Genomic DNA, 16,871 nt, shown 5'->3' with positions numbered 1-16,871 from the left:
GGAGTCGGCTACGGGGCTTTGCAGGCAGTATCTGGCCTAACCACTCAAGGCAGCTGCAAACATTATTAAAAATTCACAAAGCCTTCAGGCCAGTCAGTGTGCAGAGCTCAGCTCTCCCTGTCTCTTCCCTGCCCCTTCTTCTGCCTTGCCTGCCTTTTGCCTGCTGCCCAGGGCCTGAGCTCTCTAACCAGAAGGCTGCCTGTGCACAGCTGCGATGCTCCAGCAGGTCAAATGCAATTTTGTAACTGTCACTCTGAAAAGTCCTTGTGCACGAGGGGCGAAAAGCCTCGGCTAAAATGAGCACGGAGGATAGATGCTGTTTTCTTATAGTCTTGCCCAGTTCCCAAAGCAGGTTTTTTTTTGTTTTTTTTTAGTCCTAGGCACAAGGAAAATAAATAATCTCAAGATTTCTAGGCTGCTGGTTAAAGACCTTGTCTAGGCTACCCAGCTAGTGAAGGACCAGGATGGAAAAAAAAAAAAAAAAAAGGTACCTACCTAGCTAAGGAAGGGCTTCCTGAGCTCAGGGAGAGCAGAGGACCTACCTGCTGCAGACGATGGAGATGGCCACCAGAGACACAACGAACACGACCCCAGCTGCTGCAGAGCCAGCAATCAGGGGCAGCTGCTCTCTCAGCTCCGACTTGTAATCATCTAGGCGAGAAGGAAAAGAATTAGTCTCCCCCCTGTGCCCTGTGCCCATACCCGGACTCGGTGCATGACCACGAAAACATATACACCTACGTGTGGGCCGCCATTTACGACACCGAAGACATACACGCCTACGTGAGGGGCGCCATTTACGACACTGAAGACATACACACCTACGTGGTGGGGGGGGGGGGGGGCGCCGTTTACGGCACGGAAGAAATACGCGCGAACGTGTGGGCTGCCGTTTCTAACACTCCAGTTTGGAAAACGGCAGTAGAGACAAAACAACAGGCACAACTTTGGGAACTCGGGGACGATGACCAGGTTCTCCCACGAGAAGGTGACTCCCAACCTCCACGGCCTGGCTCTGCAGGTTTCTCCAAGTCCTGTCCGCCACCTTAAGAGTAAGTCTAATGGAGGGGAAATGAAAAAGCCCTTGCTGAAACAGCTTACGCTGTTGAAATGCAGCTTGTCAACAGATTCATTGAGCAGATTTTTACAGTTTATCTGTAGTCAGCCAGCGCGGTGGCAGGAGCCGTGGAGGGTGAAGAGATGCCAGAGAAAGCGCCCAGCGCTCCGAGCCCCCACTTGACAAGTAAAGACCTGAGGCTTCTGCCAAGTGTTAAAACCACGCGCTACGAGGGGAGAGGGACACCCAGGGGTCATAGAGGTGGACAGAGACGGTCCAAACCCTGGTGCTGCTGCCTCTGTATTCGTGGTGATCGTGGAGGAATTATTTCACCCCTATGATTCTCAGCCCTCTAGACTGTGGATGAAAGGTCAAACGACGTGAACAGTTCATAGTATCTCACCTACATCACAGATGTACCCAAAAATCTACTTTTTATTTTTCTTGAGTGCACACAAGCCACGCAACTCAGCTTGCTATCCTTACTGTGGTGGTGGGAGCTCCTTCCTGGGTGGTAGTAAGAAGGCATTATCTATAGCTTCATACCCAGGCATATGGAGGGTCAAGCTGTTTCTGTTTTATTATGATTAATATTGTCAGTTATAGCAACAAGACACAACCTGCACTGCGATGGGATAATATTTTACCATATATGTATACCAACTATTGCATAGGCTATATCCGTCCTTAAGCATTATTTATCTGGAATTCAAATTAAACTGATATCCCTGTATTCTATCTGGCAACCCCAATGACACAGCTCAGCACAATAAAGAGTCCCCCATATAAAACCATAGCAGGATCTCCTGAGCGTGGCTGGTAAACACCACTATTTCTGAGCTCGTCTTCCAATCTACTGGTAAAGATCAGGGTGTCTACGTGTTTCACCAACACTTCAGCATAGCCTCAGGCTCTCCAGTATTTTGTAAGCCATCTTTCATCTATCTGGGCAACAAAAGCAGGTTCTAGAGACAAGGCTATTGGCTCTTAGTGTGTAAGCATGTGCGTATGCATGGATGTTGAGGCCAGAAGACAACTTTGGGTATCATTTCTCAGGAACCATCTCAGTTTGAGTGTGTGGGGGCCGGGGGCGGGGTTATGTAGGTGTAGGGAGGTCAGAGGTCAACATCAGGTATACCCTGCAATCACTTCTCCGCCATATTTTTAAAGACACCGCCGTCGCAGAACTTGGAGGTTAATGATCCATCAAGCCCTAGGATGGACCTGTCTCTCTCACCCCAACAGGCACAAACTGCTCTACCTGGCTTTCTATGTAGGGTGCTAGGGATCCAAACTCAGGTCCCCACACTAGGACAGCAAACATTTTACTGACAGCATCCACTTTGCCTTTCGAGCTAAGATCCTTCACCAAGACCTAGGACTTGCCAATTAGACTAAGTTAGCTGGCAACCTAGCCTCAGGGGTCCACCCATTTCTACCTCCTGGCACTGGGGTGACAAATGTGTGTCACCATGCCCACCTTTTTTTTTTTTAACATGGCTTGTGATGATAAAACTTGGGCCTTCACGCTTGTGTGGCAGGTGCACTACAACTGAGCTAGCTACCCAGACTGCTGTTGGCTATAGGCACTAACTAAAAAGAAACTGAAGGTAGAATTTTTGGTTTACCTCAGCTGAGAGTTTTGTTTGTGAATTTTCACTATGTGTATCTGCGTGTGTCTAATGGGGCTTTATGTAATGCGAGTGCAGGTGCCCATGGGAATCAGACAGGGCACTGGATCCCCTCGAGTTGGAGTTACAGTGATTGCAAGTGAACGCTGGAAACTGAACTTGAGAAGAGCAGTATGCGTTCTTAATGCTGTGCCATCACTCGAGTAGTGGTTTTTTTAAATATGTATTTAGAAAAGAAAGTCTGCAGGAAAGAAAATGCAGGAACTCACAATGAAGAGTCTTTGACAAAGTATTCATAAATCAAATCTTCACAGAACAATATGGAATCCAAAAGTAGTAGTAGTAGTAATTAATGATAATAGAAAAACACTTAGTCAATGGTTAGCACACAGTAGTGAGGAAGTAGTCACGGCACCATGTGGTAGCCTCCTGCCCAGGTTAGCCACTGACCTAGAAGGATCTCACAGGTGGTCCTGCCTCGATGGCCCTAACGCTGATCAACCTTCAAACTCACTCTCTGCTGCAGCCCGACCTGCAGCCCCAGTGAACATCATCACCAATAGCAAGCCCTGTCATTAAGATAAATTCTCTTAAATTTGGCCACTTACCAGAACTCTCGTACATCTCCCCTCTCTTGGGCCTGCAAAACTTAACTGCCAAATGTAAAAAGAATAGCCTTCTGGGGGAAAATTTGTTACTTCTTGATTTGTCTAGCAGAATTGCCAAGAGAGCAGTGCTCAGAGCATTTGGAGTTTGGGGCTTTTCATCCTGTGTACCTCCTGATGCCAAAGTGCCTATAAATCTAGATGGTAAGTGAGGTGCAAAATGGGGGAGCAGAGTCCTTAAGGGAGAAGCAGATGGCCCGCGTTCTTCCCATGCCGGCAGCGTTATTAATCTCAATGAACGGGCTCACCTTTCTACCCCATCTCAGCAGTGTCGAGGCATGAGAGAAAATTCACCTGGCATAAACTCAACACGGCTACAAATGCTACCCTCACAGGGGCCAGAAGGCTCATGCAAAGCATCCAGCTGTGTCGCTGAGAAGTAGAGGTGGAGGTGGGGGTGAGGGGCACCATCTGGGGTAACTGTTATACTCTTTAATCTCTCTCCTCACACCAGAACACCCAGCCCTGGCTTCTCATATTTTTCCCCCCCGCAAGAAATCTTTAGATAAAATAATTGGAATTTTAAATATTTCTAATTAGTATAGAAATTGCCTTAAAATATGTGTGTCAAGATAAAAACCTCAAGTCTTATCAAGCACCCAGCTGAAGAGTGTCAGCCTAAAATAGAATGCTTTGTGGGGAAAAAAAAAAAAGACGTTCTGAATATATGTTAACTGGCAAAGAAAACATGAAGGGCTTTCAATTGATGGGTTGTAGAGTAGACTGACGCTTGGAAAGTTATACAGAAACAGCTCACAAATGAGCCAGGTAATCAGCAGAAAGATACAGCAGTGCACAAACTCTGGTAGCTAAGGGAAAGAGGTGTGGGTAGTGAGACCGCCACGGCCCTGCACGGTGCCAAGGCTGCAGGGAAATCAGATCCTCTGAATTAATGATGGAGGTGTTCTCGGAGGACTAAGAAGCAAAGTTAAAAGAGAGGACAAAGACGCTCCCAAATAAAAGCATTTAGGGGTGTGTATGTAATAGTTCATATAGACTGGCAACCTTCAGGGATCTAGAATATTCCAAGAGACAAACCTCTATACGTGTCATGAGGGGGTTTCTAGCTTGGGTTAATTGAGATGGGAAGACATGTCCTAAATATAAGTGGCACCAGGCCATGGGCTGGGGTCCTGGATTGGATAAAAAGAAGAAAGGGCCTCGGTACCACCATGTCTCTGTGTTTCCTGACTGGGGAAACATTGTGAGCAGCTGCCTTGTGTTCCTGCGGCCATGACTTCCCACCGTGTGCCCCACCCCAAACTGTGAGCCAGAATGAACTCTTCTTTCCCTGCATTGCTGCTGTCAGGTGTTTTGTCACAGTGAGAAAAATTATCCAGAATTATGGGTTTTCTGGTACTGAAAACAGCTCCTCTGCCCTCCTGCCCCTCCCGCCACCCCACCCTCAAAATACGTAAGCAGGTCACAGGTGATGTTAATGCAATATTCTGAGATCCCGGGTATGCGGCCTAAACCTCGTCTCGTGTGTGTGTGTGTGTGTGTGTGTGTGTGTGTGTGTGTGTGTGTGTGTTTGTTTTTGTTGTTTTCTCCTATAGGTGGTAAGCTCAGTTCCAGAGCACAAACACAGGACTGAGACGGAGGTGAGGCCTCAGCACAGACCCTCTTAAGGAGACCAGGAGGCACCTGTGAGACATGTGGGGATCTCACTATTGCCTAGATGCAGATGTGCACAGGGTGTAGAGCTACATGGGGTAGATAACCTTCTGAGGCAAATCCAGCCAGATGTTGAGAGAGAGAGAGAAGCCAGACTTCAGAATGTCACAAGTACCAAATGGGAAGCAAGTCCTTCTGAAGGACCAGCACTTGTTTAGTGGGGACTGGGCATTCTGAGAGTTGATACAGGTTTTCTTTTTTCTTTTTTTCTTTCACTATTGCCTACCCTGTGCCTGTGTCATTCCCAACCCCAACCCTCATTGCCCTTTTCACCGGCCTTACCGTCCGTCAGAGTCTGGAAGCACATCTTGCCACTGAACTTGCCATAGCCAGCCACGGTTCGGGCGCGCACCTGGACCACATACACCATGCCGGGCCGGAGCCCATCAATCCGGGCCGTGTTGGTCTGGCTCCTGGCCATGGAAGAGTTGAACTCATTGTGCTCCTACAGGAGAGACAAGGGAAGGGAAACGGGCCGTCAGCCAGCTCCTGAGCCCTGTAACCCCACGCAGCTCCGTGTCCCATCCGTTCTTGGTCCTCTGAATGAGGACAGAATGCCTGCCAAGAGAATGAAGAGGCAGCTTCGGGCCACAGGGTGGTGGCACTTTGAAAAACAAAACAAAAGAAAAGAATCTGAGAAAACAGATTGTCTACGGGCCTGTCGCAGGGTCCGACTGGGAGTGGATGGACATTTTCTGCCTGTGCCCCAGTCCTCCTCAGGGTTCAGAGACAAAATACCAGCTGCCTTCAGCTTTGCAGATTCCATCCCGTCTCGTACCTCAACAGAAGCGAGCTTTGCAGCCTCCGAGTGCTGCTTGCCTGCCTCTGTCTGCAGTGCGCTCTATCCCTGCTGAGATCTGCTGGCCATGCTGCACAACTGATGTTCTAGATGACTCTTGAAGTTCCTCCAAATGTTCAGGGAAGGGCTTGGCCTCCACTCAGCTGAAATGACTGAGGTCATCCTGCACTGCCTCTCATACCTGCTTCTGCCTTCACTTGGCCTTATCTTTCCATGTTTCAACTCCCCACCATCAACTCCCAGCACAGCATGTCCCTTCTCCCTGGACCCTCACTCCTTCCATCAACTGCAAGAATCAGCCCATTTTCCTGTCTGTCTCTCTCTAATACCTGATACCTTGTCCTTTACAGCATCATCTGGCTGCCCTACATCTCTGATGTGCACGGTCTCACTTGTATTAATGAATGTGGATTTTTTTTCACCCTGGCTCTTCTCACAATGAGCACTTTTAAAGCATTGCTTCATCATCTTTCTGCTAATCTCATTTAACATCAGACTGGCAGCTGGATTTTTGTACTCTCCCATCCCTTCATGATGTTTCTTACCAACCTGATGTTTGTCCTGCATCAATGGTCTTGTCTTAAAAGGCCCCTGCGTTAACTGCCATCACATGAAAATCAAACTTCTTATGTTAGACAGCCATGTCCTTCTTATTGAAATCAGTCCTGATCTCGCACATTCCTTTGGTGGTCTCACAATCCCTCTGGCTATCACACCCAACCCCCCAGCATTTTCATCAAGGCTACTTCCACAGTCTGAAGAGATCCTGCTTCCTCAAGATTATTTAAGATCACACCCGCCCTTCCCCCCCCCAGCCTCCTCCCTAGGGAGTCCTATTTCACTTCCCCAGCACATAGGCTCTTTATTACTGTCCTTGCTTTTACAGCTTACTCTTAGCACCCTGTACATCAGCTTGGTCTCTATTTCCATGTGAGCGTATCTTTTCTCTGCAAGGATTCTAGGCCCCCTCCAAGTGTGCAGGAACAAATGCTTAGAGCCTGGGCTTCCTTCTCTATGCGCAGTGAATCCTGGAGCAAGATGATTTCACTGAAAACAAAGATGCTGGGTCACCAAACACAGACCAATCCCCAATCTCCTGAACTGATCTGGGAAGCTATTAAGGATTCTAAGCACATTGGTTCAAGTGGTAAGGAAACAAATGAGAGAAATGTTCATGAGGAGATTCTACAGCCCACACACTCAGCCAAATCCCAGGGTGGAAAGATGGGAAAGCAAACTAACACAAAAGAAGAAATTCTCATTATTGTAAAATATGTAGAACTTTACTGTGCAAAAAGCCCACTGGATTATCTCATCCAGTCAACCAACCATATATATGTATATATTAGTGTCCTTGCTTTTACACCCAGTCAGTCAACATGTGTGTGTGTGTGTGTGTGTGTGTGTGTGTGTGTGTGTGTGTGTGTACACGTACTTGACATTGACTGTGGGTCTGAAGTGTGGTTGGTCTCTTTCTTCTGGGGAGGCAACACCTTGTAGAATGAATTGAAAGACACACAGATGACAGAGGTGTTGACTGTGATGTGGAGGAGGGAATCTGGTGATGGGAGAGGGTCTATGGGGATGTATCACAGGGAAACAGGACCAGATTTGGGAAGCTATCCATTCAGAGGGAATCAGGAGAGAGTAGCATAAGTAGAATCATAAAGATGAAAGAAATCGACCACACTGCATTGGTAACTGGAGATCAAGAACAGAATAAAACAGGCCAAACGAAGGCCCGGAGTGGCTGAAGAGCATGCAAGGTGAGCTGCATAGTTTTGTGTCAACTTGACATAAGCTAGAGTCATCTGAGAGGAGGAAGCCTCAATTAAGAAAATGCCTGCACAAATCGGAGCTGTAGGCAAGCCTGTAGGGCATTTTCTTAGTTACTTATTGATGGGTGGTGCCATCCCTGGGTTGGTGGTCCTGGGTTCTACAAGAAAGCAGGCTTTACCATGCTGTGGGGAGCAAGCCAGTAAGCAGCACCCCTTTATGGTCTCTGCATCAGCTCCTGCCTCCAGGTTCTTGCCTTGTTTGAGAGCCTGCCCCAACTTCCTTTGATGAGGAACAGTGTGATATGGAAGCATAAACCAAACACACCCTTTCTTTCACAACTTGCTTTGTGGTCACAGTATTTCATTGCAGCAATAGAAACCCTAATTAAGAGACAAGGAATTTGCCTGTCTGGAGTGTAACTGGTACAGGAGTAGTAATGAAAAGGTTTGGCTAAAGGAGTCAGAGGTTCAAGACTAGCTTCAATTGACAAGAAAGTTAAGGAAAAGGCCCTAATAGAAAAGTTATCCATTGAGCCCAGGGGGAAGGTTCTGGAAAGGGATTTCTCACTGTTCGCTGCGTCTGCTGGGCAGCAGAGGGTAGAGAGGACTCCAGGGGGGAATCCTCTCCACCCCAGTGAGGACTGAGTAGATGGAAGGATGTCCACTGTAGAAGGGATGTTGTCGGAACTTGTAATTACTATTTTGACACACTGAAGACCCAGGATCAGTAACTATGAGCATCACCTCCTCATGCTGCAAATAAGAAGAAAACACCACTGCTACAAAATGCAGGGAGCAGCCTGACTTCCCTGGTTTGGCTGAAATCAGATGGAATCACGCACTGCTTGAGATAAGTGAAACGCTGATTGGATAGCCCCTACTGGGGGAAAAAATGTTTTGATATATTGGCATTTAGATGGTGAAGACCAAACGTTAGCCCATAATCACTTTCCAGTCCACACACTCTTGAAGCGGTTCAGTGATTAAAATGGGCATCAGTTCTTGCTCCTTGCCAAGTCATTAATCAATTCCAGACAAATGAGTGAGAGCGATGAGCAAGGCTGCTTATGACTGGTTTGATTATAAGTATGTGAGGATGGAAGGTGCAGCTACTGCGGGCAGTGGTTACGTCTCCATTATCTCTCCACCCAAGCATCCCAGCTCCTCACTGCCTGGGCTCGTCACAACCCAGTGCTAAAGGAATGAGCGAGCCGCACACTTACCATCAAGCCCTTGCTAAGGTCTGGCAGTGTTTCTGTGAGATCTTGGGATCTAAAGAGTGGAAATTCCCCAACTTAAACCAACTGGCCTGAGCTTAGACAGGTATTATGAAGTGCTGGAGAGATCCAAACACTTCATCATTAAGACAGTTGAGGGCAGATGTAGATGCTCCTCCCATGGTTTGCCTACATGTGCTGACACCAGGAGTGAAAAGTGCTACAAGACAGTAAACAAGAGAGAATGATGAATGGGAATGTGTTGGGAAGGAGATGAACATGAGAGAGGCTCTGGGAGTGTCCTTAGCTCTCTGGTCTGAGCTCTCTATTAATGAGATGATGGGGGAAGGCAGAGCCCCACTGGTTCTATTCACAAAACTAAAGTTGAAAAGTGTCTGCAGCACAGAAGAAGAGAGTGTTGTTGGGCAAGAGACCCACAGGGGAGCTGCCAGAGGTTGCACAACTACCACCAACAGGGCCAGCCACTTGCCTTATAAATAAAGTGCTATTATGCACTGCCATGCCTAACTTCTGATAGCCTGTGGCTGTTCTCCTGATATAGTGACTCTTGTTTCAGATGAAGAGAATGGGACAGCCACGGGAGAGGAGGTGGTACAGGATGGTGGAATAGAGAATTTTGTTTCTTTGGACTGAATCCAAGACATCCACGGAGCTGGACACTATTTTGTGTTGGTGAAGCAGACGTGAAAATCAATCACTTTGCATATATGTCTTTGGATTTAATCTTAAAACCCAGTATCTTATTTCAGGAGTCACTCTGATGCAGAGATTCTGAGCACAGATGATGATTTCATACAATTCCAGAAATTTCCAGCAATGAAATATAATAAAAATGTCCATAATTTGGTTCCGTGACTCCCTATGTGTGACCTGTGTGGTCATGGCTGTCATTTAGCCTTGATGTGATTTAGTTCCATCCTCTATAACTGATTATAAGTAGCTCACAAGTGGATTTCTTTCAAGGATCAGAACTAATATATCTGTGTGTATTTGGAACATAATAGGCACTCAATATATGATGAATTACCATTTTGGTTATTATTCCAGAATGCCCTCTCAGGCTAATGTCTTTTTCTTTAGTCAAGGCAATGGAATGCATTTCACAATGGAGCACTTTGTAAGCACAGGAGAGGTCTACTTTCATATGCTCAAGAGTGGTCAATGGCTAGGCAAAGAAGCCTCTGTCTTCCCAAGGAAAGCATTCCATCCTCTGGAGGAAGGACAATAACATGCTCCACTGAGGTGTGCAAGCTGTCTCAGGTATTGAGGTGTGTGTGTGTGTGTGTGTGTGTGTGTGTGTGTGTGTGTGTGTGTGTGTGTGAATAACTAGTATGAATTAATGAGAAGCAAGGGGATGGCCTAAAAGGGGAGACTGATGCCCTTCATAGCCTAAGACGCTGGGGTTAATTACAGTGCAACAAGGGAGGGAGTTTGAATGGAAATGCAAAGACAGAGGCAGAGGTTGAGCTGGGCTGAGCTGGGGAACAGGAAGCCGAGGCACACAGGCATAGCCACATGGCTGTGGTCCCAGCTTGTGTCAAGCACTTGACCTCATCCCAGCTGCTCACTGAAATGACTGCCTTGGCCACAGCAGGTGAGGCAGAGGCAGAGCATAGAGCACGAAACACTCAGCCCCTTACTAACACTGCCACCTGCTGCAGGGTAAAAGAGCTGTTCTCTTATCCTGGCTATATGACTGACCTACGTAAGGATTTTTGTTTATTTTAATTCTCCTTACCTATGTTTTCTTGTCCAAAGCAATTATATTAATACTGACCATACTGGAGAATGAAAAGAATCTTAAATCTTATTAAGTAAGCCCAGGCACCAAGTTGGCACACTTTATAAAAATTCTTCTTCTCAGAAAGTATAGTTATACTTTCAACAGTGCTATAAAAATCATATGTGTGGGAAAAGGGATTGAGGATGCTCTGGTCAATGACCCAGTACATTGCACAATGCACTGATACAAATAGATCCCTAACTCTGAAGTGAATTGGGCATAATGGTGTACTGGTTAGTTTTATGTTAACTTGACACAAGATAGAGTCACCTGAAGGGAGGAACCTCAGCTGAGGAAATACCTCCATAAGGTCCAGCTGCAAGGCATCGTCTTAATTAGTGATTGACGAGGGAGAAGGCAGCCCATTGTGGGCAGTACCGTCCCTGGGCTGGTGGTCCTGGATTTTATAAGAAAGCAGGCTGAGCAAGCCATGGGGAGCAAGTCATTAAGCAGCACTCCTCCATGACCTCTGCATCAGCTCTTGCCCCCAGGTTCCTGCCTTGCTTGAGTTCCTGTCCTGGCTTCCCTCAGTGATGAACTGTGATTTGGAAATTTAAGCTGAATAAACTCTTTCCTCCCCAACTTGCTTTTGTCATGGTGTTTCATGTTTCAGCAATGATAACCCTAAGGCAAATGGGTTAAAACTACTCCCAACTCATTGAATTTTCTGAATCAACTGTCTACAAAGGCATTCATTCTCTAAACAAAACTGAATGTTATATCTCATGTGTCTCCCTAGCAGGTGCTGCCATAATGCTGAGATGCACACCTCTCCACAGGCAAGACTGGCGACCTCCCTGCACCTCTACTTTCAGGGCTGTGAAACTGCAATCATTCCACAAGTAAACAAACTGTGCCCTACAGTGATGATGTCACAGGACCACGGTAGCTTGCGAGGGTGGTGTGCAGGGTGCTGGAGATCAGGACTTCATTTCTAATGCACTGCTGTTTGGACATTTATCTGGCCCTCCTCGCAGAGCAGTGCTCTTTATCCCTGCTTCTCTATGACCATCTACCCAGAAGATGACTTTGCCCAGACAAAGGATTTTCATACCATGTACATCGCAACAACTCACAGGTAGGCATCTTCAAACCGTCCCCTGTCCTGAAGCTAAGCTAGGAATCATCTTCTGGCTGAGGTCACCAGTTTCCTATTCCACACCTCTACCTGGCTTTCTTACGGGGGACCTAAGCACAGAGCTGCACTTCTGCTCTTCTTCCATCCCAATATCCATTACCCACTGAGATTCCCTCCTCGCTTGATGTTGCCTACATCACTCTAGGAGGTCTCTCTAAATTCATCCACACCCCATCCAACTTAGCCATCCTGTTAGCTCTACCGGTCGTGTGTACTGTAGCTACAGAAGCCAGCTAATTTCAACAGCTCGCAGTTGATGCTCCGATTCAAATATCTATCTTCCTGACAGATGATTATGGATCTAGCAGGCCTATTTACAGCCTGAATGATGTTCAGAATATAATTCACATCCTGTCCCTCTTCTGCTCTTAGACCTGCGGTGGCTTCCTGCCTTACACAGTAGTAAAGTTTGATTCATTACAGCTCACCCTACGGGCTTCCCCTGGTTATAAGCGTTCTCGCACGTCTACTATCCCCCACTGGTCACATGGTACCAGGTGTTCTCATCTGCTTCCGGCTCCCATAGTCACAGCTGCCATGGCTTTTCGGGATCTGCCATTCTCTCCTTGCTGAGATAACTGCTTCATGACTTGACTTTTTCAGATATTGAAAGAGGTCTTATCTTCTCCAGGAGGCTGACTATGAGCACTTTATTTGAGTCTGGGTTTTATGAATCCATTTATCCGCTCTGTTTTTTCTTTCTGTTTTCTTTTCGTTTTTAAAAGTTTATTATTTTTGCATGTCTCTATGTGTATGTATGATGTGTGTGTTGGGGGTGCCACTCCACATGTGTGGTAGCCAAAGGACAACTTGCAAGAGTTGGTTCTCTCAATTGACCTTTATTTGGCCTCTAGTTATCAAAGGTCATCTGGTTTGCTCACAAACACCTTTCCTTCCCCTAAGGATCTTGCCAGCTCCTCTATTTTTATACTACTATTTATTTATTTATTTATTTATTTATTTATTTATTATGTATTCTGTTCTCTGCCTGCATGTATACCTGCAGGCCAGAAGAGGCATTAGATCTCATTATAGATGCTTGTGAGCCACCATGTGGTTGCTGGGAATTGAACTCAGGACCTCTGGAAGAGCAGTCGGTGCTCTTAACCTCTGAGCCATCTCTCCAGCCTTATGCTACTATTTTTAACATGCTAATCATTTCCACATTTTGTATGTTCATTGTTCAGTCTGTCTCCTTCTTCTGGAAGGCAAGACTCCTGGTGGCAGAACTCTTTTTTTTTCCCCCACTAATATAGCCTAGCCTAGATAGAACCTACCAAACAGGAGCATGATCAAACTCTTCAACAAATAAACAAATGCATCTGGTGCTTTTCCAAACAGGGCATTGGGTTAGTTCAGGAAGCACTGTATTTGCCCAGGATTTTTGCAAATGCTGCAGTTTACCATTGTGGAGAATGCTCTGCTTCTTTGGATGATGAACAGGTCAGGGGCCAACCCCACAGGGTACTGCCTAGATTTTCTTGGCAACACATGCCCTGTGTAGCCCTTAGCAGCAGCTGCTGACTAGACAGGGAATGCGACACACAAGTTTCTATTTCACTTCATTTTTTTATCTCGCCCTTCTAAACATGCACTTACATGTTCCTTAACCTCCACATCAATGTTATGACACATACAAATACTTTTATAAAGAAATAAGCTTGAGTTGGAAGCATAGGATCAACAAATTTGAAAGGCATTCATCTATAAGATTCCAAAATCCTTTGGACATTCAGGGGTACCAGGAGGTTTAATCGCATCCTCCTTGGGATAACAACTGCATGACTATAGGAATGGGATTGGTTTGAAGAATCCAATCCAGTGAACTATCTAGACTGCCAGGTGATGAATCTGAAGACTCTCTCCCAAGTCAATGCAGAGAGAGCCCAGGCAAGGTAAACCTGGCTTTCTCTCCCAGGGAGCCCCTGGCTTCCAGCACCCAATTCTTCCACCCTAGAGACTTCCTCCAGCCTGTCTCCTTGTGCCCACCATCAATTACATCCACTAAACAGTGTTGGCCTTCCCTTAGAAGCCTGAGGTCAACGCTGGCTCACCTTCTCATAGTACCGGATCTCATAGTCCAGGATGATGCCGTTGGGCTGCTCTGGCTGAGGCCATGACAAGGTGATGCTCCTCATGGTGGCACTGACCTGGTGCATGATGGGAACAGTGGAGGGGGCTGTGGAGAGAGGAAGAGAGAGACAGGGTAGCTGAAGAGACGGCCGATATAGGAGAAGTGCTTTCTTTGAGCGATAAATAGGGAGAGAGGTGTGACTGGGTTTGAATTCTGTGCTTTCTCATTAGCTGAACTGGATCTGCAGAACTTTCCGTGGGTTCCTTAGGCTGCATGGAGTTGAGATGACAGAGGAGAGAGAAAGGGATAATTTAACAGAGGAAAGCACATGTGGGCAGGGCTGGGATGGGTACGATGGGTGGCACAGAAGAAACAACGTACAGAAGGGCTGGCAGGATGGTTCGGCAGGTAAAGGTGCTTGTGGTGAAAGCCTGGCAACCTGAGTTGAATCCCCAAAGCTGGCATAAAAGTGGAATAAGGGACTCAACTCCATGGACTTGTGCTTTGACCTTCACATGTGTACTGTGGCACATGCATCACAACACACACACACACACACACACACACACACACACACACACACACACTTGTATTTTTAAAAAAATCAGTCCAAAATAAAAGAGAACGAGGAGAACAGGAAAAAGAGAAAGAACAACAGTAATGCAGAAATGGGCTGAGCAGAGAACCTGGACTAAGAGAGACTAGAGAAAAGACGTGAGCCATGCAAAGTAACCATGCAATAGAAAGGAACATTCCAGCACATTTTTCTTTCTGGTACGGCATGTAAGATTTTAATGCACTTCAAAAAGAAAGGAGGTGGCATCTCTCATGAAGACAGGAACATAGGTCCTGTCAGAAACCTCCAAATGAGAACATTTGCAGTGAGGAACTTACACACACAAACGAAGAAATGATACACAAAGCAAACGTTTGGAAGCAGGATAATAATTCCAAGATCAGCAAAGATGATTATGAAATTTCTGTTTGGAAATAATATGTATTTCCCAATTCAACATTTTTCACACGGTGTAAGTAAAATGAAAACAGTCTGGAAATAATAAATGAGGGCTGTCTTCCTAAGGGAAGAGGCGGATAACGGATGAGGCTCAGCCTGCATTCTGCTCGGGGGCTGTTTTGTTTAGTCCTGGCACTTCTGCAGTGATGAAGGTCGTTTCCTCACTCGAACTCCACTTTACAAGGGTTTCTCTGGGGACCATGGCTGAGTGACATTTACTATCCTCAATTTAAGTTAATAGATTCTCTCCAAGACCTGCAATTGCAGAGCACAGCTAGCAGGTCATGCAAGGGGGAAGGCATGGACTCCGCAGTTCGCTGGACTCTAGCACCTGCTAAAATCAGGCTATGCTGGGAAGAAGAAGCAGAATGTGCTTCCTGTTGTGTGAGCCTTATAGAGTGAGAAGGGTGGGAAATGCTACCATGATGCCTTAGCATCAGAGTATCCTCAGGGGCTTTGGAGGTCATTGCGCACAAAGTCTACTAGAGACATGTGTTGGCCATGACAGTGTGCAACTCTGATCTCCTACTCCTAGGGGTATATCTGACTAAGGGCCTCAGAAGCTGTGCTGCTGTATCCACACTGAGTAGCCAGCCCCTCCCTGCAAAACATGGGTTTCTCCAATAGGAATTTCAAATCAAAGATTCCACAGTGATCTTTCCAAAGCTTTGTGATTGTAGTGCAGGTGTGTAAAACTTCTCCTGCCCAGTTTTCTTTCCCCCTCACTTTCACTAGGGTGGGATGACCACTGTGGTCTGCTGGATCCCCCAACAATGCTCCTAACAAACATGTGCTGCCAAGTCGTTGCTTCGTGTGGCACACCCTGCCCTATGCTTCTATAACTGTCACTATTTACATATATTCCTTATCCATAGCTCAAATGTCTCTCCTCCTCTTTGGTCTCACTTCTCTCAACTAAAGCAGTCTAGAACATTTCCTGTTGCACAGAATAGCTTGTCAAAGAGATAAAAAGAAAGAAAGAAAGAAAGAAAGAAAGACAAGCCAGATTGTATTTGACTTTTCCTTGCTATGAAGAATAGCCAGCTGCTACAAATGTTTCTGCCATAGCAGGACATACTGCTGCCTCCAGTGGCCCTTACTAAATGGGCTCATGTTATGTAAGTCTCTGTAGGCATGAGATGGAGGTACCAGTCCAATTCTCCTCCACAGTTTGTACCACAAGTTAAATTTAAGCCTAATATCTCCCATGCTTTCTATATTCTATCAATGAGCCTTCCGATCAAAAGCATGTCTTTGTTGTTCAAGCCTGAAGTTAGAGCCACATACAACCTCTAGATTTCCCTGAAGAATGTTCTCTCTCACTGTGTCTGCACACTTGGGTTTCTGCTGTGGAGATTCATAATCCCTCTCTGCTTTTATGATGTTAAATTTGATTTACTAATGTAATAAGTTGAAAGAACGTTTTGGCCTCATTCAACTGTCTAGTGTATATATTTTTTTTCTCTCCTGTCTTGGTATTATGGCCCAGCTTTGTTAATTAAGCTGGTATTCTGAATATGTGAATATAGCTGCTCTTCTAGGTTCTACAGGTGCACTCACGAGCAAAGTAAAGTTTATTGCCCCGGTAGAAGCTACTCTCTACTGGAGAGATTCAGAGTCTAGACACAGTGAACAAATGACAAGATATATAAAAATACAGTAAACCAAACAGGGAACCAAGTAGGGAAAGAGGGGGCAGAACACCAGTATAGGAAGTAAGCAACTTGCCTGTGGTCAGCAAAGGCTTCCCTGAGTTGCAGGAGTTTACCCTATGCTAGAGCATAGGGGGCAGCATTTGAGAAGAAACAGCTGGAGCAAAGGCTCTGACCTGGAAGTCAGGGGGAAGGGCCTTTGGCCTCTACTACAAGTGAACAGGGGATGACAACAAAATAGTGACAATGTGACCGGTGCTAAAGCATCATCTTCTGCCTTCAAACAGAAGGTGTGGGCCAGCAAAAGCAGAAGGATCGATCCAGAAGCGACTGTTGTGAGGTCAGGCTCCAGCAACAGAGTGCCCAG

At 46.2% G+C, this 16,871-nt stretch overlaps 1 protein-coding gene across 1 annotated transcript in view; it reads right to left on the bottom strand.

Annotated features, from left to right (window-relative positions):
• The window catches only part of EPHB1 (EPH receptor B1), a 441,689-nt gene that overhangs the window by 83,147 nt on the left and 341,671 nt on the right, over positions 1-16,871 (bottom strand). Inside the window, exons 6-8 of the mRNA XM_084752229.1 lie at positions 13,818-13,942; positions 5,310-5,472; positions 543-651 (exon numbers count right to left, since the gene is read on the bottom strand). Of these exons, the coding sequence (XP_084608355.1) occupies positions 543-651; positions 5,310-5,472; positions 13,818-13,942 (397 nt within the window). The remainder of the gene's footprint in view (positions 1-542; positions 652-5,309; positions 5,473-13,817; positions 13,943-16,871) is intronic.

The sequence above is a fragment of the Acomys minous genome (genome assembly GCF_964271855.1).
Source record: "Acomys minous genome assembly, chromosome: 13".
Classification (NCBI taxonomy): Eukaryota; Metazoa; Chordata; class Mammalia; order Rodentia; family Muridae; genus Acomys; species Acomys minous.
This window is presented reverse-complemented; position numbering and strand designations above follow the sequence as displayed.